This window comes from Pinus tabuliformis, chromosome X (assembly GCF_031772625.1).
Source record: "Pinus tabuliformis cultivar Carrire ecotype Pingquan chromosome X, CPIR1, whole genome shotgun sequence".
NCBI lineage: Eukaryota > Viridiplantae > Streptophyta > Pinopsida > Pinales > Pinaceae > Pinus > Pinus tabuliformis.
In genome coordinates, this window is record NC_142308.1 from 525,366,404 (window position 1) to 525,373,529 (window position 7,126).

General features: G+C 28.4%; 1 protein-coding gene across 1 annotated transcript; it reads right to left on the reverse strand.

Annotated features, from left to right (window-relative positions):
- Nucleotides 1-1,262: 1,262 nt before the first annotated feature.
- On the reverse strand, nucleotides 1,263-5,590 carry LOC149141008 (alcohol dehydrogenase-like 3). Its single transcript, XM_089446553.1, has 10 exons — nucleotides 5,554-5,590; nucleotides 5,303-5,439; nucleotides 4,381-4,424; nucleotides 3,981-4,303; nucleotides 2,426-2,508; nucleotides 2,254-2,329; nucleotides 2,109-2,170; nucleotides 1,873-1,968; nucleotides 1,606-1,767; nucleotides 1,263-1,518 (listed from the first exon to the last, which is right to left on the reverse strand). Exons 1-10 carry the CDS (start codon nucleotides 5,588-5,590, stop codon nucleotides 1,408-1,410), a joined length of 1,131 nt encoding a protein of 376 aa, XP_089302679.1. The 3' UTR covers nucleotides 1,263-1,407.
- Between the last annotated feature and the right edge of the window lie 1,536 nt (nucleotides 5,591-7,126).

Here is a 7,126-nt window from a genome sequence, read left to right on the forward strand (position 1 = left end):
CTATAAATTAATATAGTATCTAGCTAACAAACTCCTAACCAAATGACTCATATAAAACTTACATCAAAAAATGATTAATACATTTTAGGAATATTATATATTCAAACAGGGAAATCATATCTCCAATAGAAATTTAGAAATGAAAAATATATATATATATATATATATATATTAAAAAGTCTAATTTTTTAATTGGAAAAAAAAAATATAACAATAAAAATAATAAATTCAAAAATGCAATAAATTTTTCAACTCATTCTTTTTAAATGTGTGAAAAATACATGATTATAAAATATAATAATAAATAAACAAATATAATATTAATAAAAATATTTTGTTTTATGAATTTAATTTATGTTAATTTTATACCTAAATTTATTTATACTAATATTTTTTATCAACTCAATTACTTGTATTAATATTATTATAAATCTATTGCTTTAGATAACTCGGCACTTCATGGAAATACAAGACTAAATGGCTTCACCACATTAATAAACCAAAAAATCACTCTTATCTATAACAACATATTACAATCTTTTTATGGAAAACAATTATGAAATAAAACAATTTGTTAAATTACACTGTAATATCTATAATATACAGGATGTAATTTAATCGGTTCATATATTTGTGGAATAATTTTATGTCATAATATCTATGATATATTAATTTATTTATTTATGTGGAATTTTTCTCATTAAAATAATTACTGACGTTACATTGTCCTTAGAAATATAAATACAAAAACTTTATAGTGTAGATCACAATAAACATTACTATCTCATTATCATTTGACAATTAATTTAAACTCAAAATTTAAATAAAAATTATTTTTTTTATAAAAATAATATTTAATTGAGTTTAGAGGTTTATTGAGTTGAAAGTTTTTTTTTTTATAGGAATGTGTAAAGTTGTTTGATTGTCATCAAAGTTGAAATTTTGTTCATTTTAGTCAAAATAAAAAAATCTAAATAAATAACTATACAAAACATTTAAATAATATCAACTCATAAAAAAAAATTATCCCTATAAAACTTGGATCTATTTAAACTCATAATAAATTGATATAATAGTAAAAAAATAACTATACAAAACATTTAAATAATGTCCACTCATTAAAAAAATTTATACCTATCAAAATTAGATCTATTTAGACTCATAATAAATTTATATTTAAAATAAGTATATACTAATATTTAATATTTTTATAAAAAAAATTACTGTTGTCAATGTATGAAGGCCGAGATCGGGGTACATTGACTATTATTGTCACATGTACGTACCTGATATGGCAGGTAGCAGGGCATTGTATATATGTACGGCATGGAATAGCATGATTATATTAAACATAAATATTTTTAAAAGTTGATGATTTGGTGACACCATGCTTCGATCATAGATGCATCATAGATACATCACACATCTCAAGCAGTTGCCTTCCAACAACAAATCGAATGCTTTGTTTATATCGGAGAAGGGCAACTCATGTGTAATAAATTCTTCCACTCTGATCTCCTGCAACAAACACACCAAAACTGTTAGATATTCTTCAACGCTAAAGACCAATTTGAAAATTAACAGACGACATGAATTTGGTTGCACCTTGTTCATGCATTTTTCAACGAGGTCGGGCAGTTGGGTTTTCCCCTTGAATCCCCCGAATGTTGATCCATCAATCCTCCTTCCATCGAAAAATTCCAATGGACGAAGGCTTATCCTGCGCGAGCTCAGATCGATTCCAACCAGCACTGCCAAACCCCACCCCTGTGCCAAATTAACACACATTAAGTACATCATCAGTTGCAGTGTAGGGGTTTGAAACTTGCACAATTTTTCTTTAGAGAAAGAGAAAGGAGAAATGGAAATTACATCATGTGCAGATAAGAATGCCTGGTACATTATATCTGCATGTCCAATGCACTCGAAGCTGTAATCTACACCTCCATCTGATATTTCTTGTATCACCTGCCAGAAAGTTGACCTCTTGAGCTAATAAGAATAGAATTTACAGGATTTCCTAAGGATGTCAATAAAAAATGTGTATTGCAATCAGCTACACAGAATTTCAGATGCAGTGCCTTATCCGAAAGGACATAAAAATATACCTCGTGTATGGGCTTGGAGTAGTCTTTAGGGTTGATGCATTCTGTTACTCCTAGGGCCATGGCTGCAGGGAATTAAGAAAATTATGGATTGAGTCTGTGCGTGAACAACTTAGTAAGTTGCAGAAGTGTGGATGTGTTCATTTACCTTTGGGGAACTTGTTAGGGTTGGTGTCAACTCCAATTATTCTGGATGCTCCTCTCATTCTGGCACCGTCAGCCACCTTCGAAAATTTCGGTGAATCAAATAGGTAAGTAATGAAAAACATTCGAAAATTTCGTGACGGGTCTAGATGCGAAATTGGGTAAAATTTACTGACCGCAAGGCCGACTGAACCGAGACCGAAGATGGCTACTGTTGAGCCATGTTCTACGTTAGCTGCATTCCACACAGCACCAACACCTGCAGGTCGGATATGTATATCTTCAACAAAACGTTTAATGGAATCTTATTTCGGTTTTTGTTTGTAAATAATTTTAGTGGGTAATTACTAGAAATTAACATATCACAGATTTTGGAAATATTTTGATTTTAATTTTTTTTTGAAATTTGTAATTTAGATAAAATGTTGGTATAAATATTTGTATGTGGGATATTTTTGACAGGTTTGACATCTTTTTTTTTCAAAAGGTGGAAAAACCTATCAAATTCAGTTTGTCAAACCAACAGTGAGGACAGCCATCTCTGGCTGCTATCCGCGAATGTCAGTTGACACATCACTGTTATCAAGGAAAACCACGCCCCCTGAAATAACCCGCTGGTGGTCCGTAAGGGAGCAGGCTTTCACTCCTGCCAGATGCCTCTGGGTCTTGGGCCGTTAACCTGTTTCCTTGGGCCGTTTGACATCTTTTTATGTGGATAAATATTTATATATAGTGATTGGTTTTAAAATAATGTTGGAGTAATATATTTTTTTTTAGAATTTGAAAAACTTATAGAAATTAACTCAATTATAATTATATTTTAAATTATTATTATAATTGATTAATTGTAAAAAGAATTAATATATGAATTATATATATATGTTACAAAATTTCTAATTATAGAGATTTACTCTATTTTATAATAAAAATTTACTTATATTTTAATCATAGAGATTTTCAATTTCTCAATAGAATTTACTACAATACTATGGTTCAATATTATTACTTACTAATTTCAGAGGCCCAAAATGATATTAGAAACACTTCTTTCATATAGAATTTTTTTTATTAATCAATTTAATTAGAGGAAAAAAAAATATAATTATTTTGAAGATATTTTTTTTTTTAATTTTATAAAAGATAATACAAATATTCTATAATATTAAATAAAAAAAATTTAAATTAAAATTTTTAAATTGACCATCCTTTTTTTTAAACATTTCATAAATCCAGGTTTCTATGATATTCTTCAATCCAACCCATGTATATATAAACAACCGTTTATTTATCCCATCTACCGCCTTTATATCTTCTTTGTAGCTCTGTATGCAAGTCTTCAATCACCTTCAAAATTAACAACCTGTCTACATGATAAATAGAAAGCTGAAATTTAAAAATGAATTTACTGAGATTCAAATATGTTAGGATAAAAATCATTATAAATAAAAATAAAAATAAAAATATATAAATTATATGTTAGGATACATTATAATATATACATTTATATGTTAGGATAAAAATCATTATAATTCAAGTTTCTAAAAATAATTTCAGTGGGCTAAATTCATATATTCAAAAAGCCTAATTTAAATTCATATGGTCAAAAACCTAATTTAATTATATATAGTTAAAAACCTAACTTAAACCATAACAAAACGAAAACTCGCCAAATTTCAACCGACATCTCAAAATGAAAAAAAGTAAACAACGCCGATGAAGGGGTTCACACACCTGTTGCTATTCCACAGCCGAGAAGGCATGCTTTTTCGGGAGGAGCGTTGGGGTTTATTTTGACAACACAGGCATAGTCAACAACTGTGTACTCGCTGAACGTGGAGCACATGAAATGATACACCGGTTTTCCACGAACAGAGAAACGGGATTTCTGATCACTCTGCATCACAGTTCTAAAGACGTCCACTCTGAACTTTCCGCATAAATTGGTCTTCTTGGAGTTACAGTAAACACAGTCTCCGCACTCCCCAGCGAACAATGGAAGCACATAGTCTCCTTTCTTTAGATCTGTTACACCTGCTCCAACGCTTTCCACTATTCTGAAATTCGTCACAGATTCTCAATTAACATTTTCTTTGTTTGTGATAGAAACAACAGTGCAATCAAACTCACTTACCCTGCAGCCTCATGGCCGAATATGCGCGGAAATAGTTTCTCATCCTGCATGCACAAAGAAACATAATATGTTAAGGAAGATATAAGTAATATAAAAGCAAGTCTTATTCACGGAGATTCATTCAGTAAACCTCTATGGTATATTAAACAATATCTTTAATTTGATTACATATTGGAAAATCCCTCTAAAAATTACATTGTTTAATCCCTACCAATATGACCCCAATATAGCTTTCCAATTTAAAAAACCCCTACTTTCACTAGATATTGTAGATATCCATTTTTCATTAACATTTTTTTATGCTTTTTTATATTTTTTAATTAACTTTAAGCTCCGTTTTTTGTATTTGCCAATATAAAAACCGTTTACTCCTATATCCCCAATATAGAAAGAAGAAAGAAAGAAATTATTTTAACATCCACGACGCTAAAGATAGCCTATGGGACAGATTGTTTTTTCATCTGCTTGATGTATTCGGCTCTTTTTTTATAAAGCTTCACAATAAATGCTCCCATCTTCTCGACAAACCCCTCGTTAAATAGATTATCCCAAGAGCTAGCTGCCAGCGTATCTACATAACTTTCACTGTTGTCTTTGAAGGCCTCACATTCTAAATATTATATCTTTTTTTCTCAATAAATATCTCGCAATATAAACCCACTTAATATGATATTGTTCTCCCAGTCAAACCCCATAATCCTACCACCAATTTCAATCTTTAAAATTTTAATATCTGATATCGATTTACACTATTCTCAACAATATCGTAACATACTCGATACTAGAGTGCAATTCCAATCTAATTATCAGTCCCTCTCGGAACTTCTCTTGAACCACCCTCCATTTAAATATCTATAGAAAAAAAAATGTGTGCCGCAGAGTTTACTTCTAATTAAGAAGTTGTGAGTACCCTTCCACTGACCTCGTGCATCCACAAAGTAATGTCGGTGTGGCAGAGCGAGGTGTGAGTAATCTTAATACGGACTTCCATAGACTTCGGTGGATCTACTTGAACTTCTTCAATAACCAGTGGTTGCTTCGGCCCCCATGCTACAGCCGCTGCTTGATATTTCAACAAATTTACCATATGCTCATATGCAAATTTAAAAAAACAATCCAACTAATCTAGCATGATGAATACACAGTCAACTGGATGAAAATCTATAATTTTACCTTTGCAAGTGATAACATCACCGGCTGTGCTGCCCATTCTTTGAAATCGTGAATTGACATGATTCATAGCACTGTTTCCGCTCATTGTTTCTTCCATGATTCTATAACCAGAGGCGCCCACCATGTATTTCAGTTTCAAAATCATTTGACATTGTATATTTATAAGGGAAGTTCCTATATGCTTGTTATTTTATCTTTGACAATTTAATATTTTAATTAGAACTTGTTTTTGTTTTTAATAAGTTTGGTTAATTTTATAAGTGAAATAAGATTTTGGTTTTAGAAATATAATTTTATCTCATTTAATATTTTTAATATAAAATTTTAAGCAATCTTATATATTATTAATAATCAATTATTTATATCTATATATATATATATATATATATATATATATATATATATATATATATATCAACTTTTCTACCACATTCAGTCCATATTAAGCATTTTAACCTCCAGCCCAATGTAGGTAGTATCTTCATTCAGATTCTTAAATGAACTTTAACTCTGTCTAAGTCAGATACAGATTTCAAACCATTGCGAAATAAATGGAGAAAGCAGAAGCAGTTGAATCAACGGTGTATATTAATCAATTTAATCATAAACCGTCCATATTTTTTGATTGAATGATTCCCAGTTTTAGAAGCAATGCAAATGTATAATTCCTATTTTAGAAGCAACGCGAATAAGGGTAGCCTGTCATCGTTTCATGTGGCTGGAAAAGAATCTCAACAGTGCATTGGTTAATGGAATAAATAGATAAATTAAATTTTTTAATTTATTATTTTTAATAAATTGAAAAATTTAATTGTTTAATTAATTATTTTTAAATAGAAAATTAATTCATTAATTTTAAATGGAAAAATAATTCATTATTTTTAAATTGCGATATTGTTTGAATTGAGTTAATTTTTAAATGAAGATATTTTAAATTAAAATTTTATTTAAAAATTAAATTATTTTGAAATTTTGAAATTTAAAATTTAACAATAAAATTTTATAACTAATATTTATAAATATATTATCAAATATCGTTAAGGTTTAAAAAATATATTATCAAATATCGTTAAGGTTTAGATAGATTTTATATAAAATAATTATAACATATAAAATACGACTTGCAATTATAGTTAATTTTAAATAAGTGCTTAGTTTATTTTAAATAAGTGATGAATGGTAGTTTAGTTTTTGTTAAAATTTAGAAAATATATGATGGATAATTAAATCTAATATATATATATAAGTAAAGAGTATATTTTATTACAAGATAACTAAATTAAGAATAACTTTATTTATTTGTAGAATCTATAAAGAAGAATTGAACCATTCTATCTAAATAATAAAATGAGATTTAAATATTTAAGAAACATGTTTATATGAACAATTATCAATTGTAAATTAGGTATTGCCACCATGGTAATATAATATATTTATACCATCTAATATATATTAAATATTAACATTGTGCATGTATAAAATAAATATATATCATGTTTTTTTTTTGTGGTACATATTTTATTTTCTCCTAGACATGAGTGGACATGGATATGCTAGATACTTTAGGTCATTC

Coding starts and splice junctions, on each gene's coding strand:
- LOC149141008 (XM_089446553.1), bottom strand. CDS start 5,590: ATGGGCAGCACAGCCGGTGATGTTATCACTTGCAAAG. Junction 2,171..2,253: donor CCCTAACAAGTTCCCCAAAG/GTAAATGAACAC, acceptor AATTCCCTGCAG/CCATGGCCCTAGGAGTAACA. Junction 1,768..1,872: donor CATTCTTATCTGCACATGAT/GTAATTTCCATT, acceptor AATTTGGCACAG/GGGTGGGGTTTGGCAGTGCT.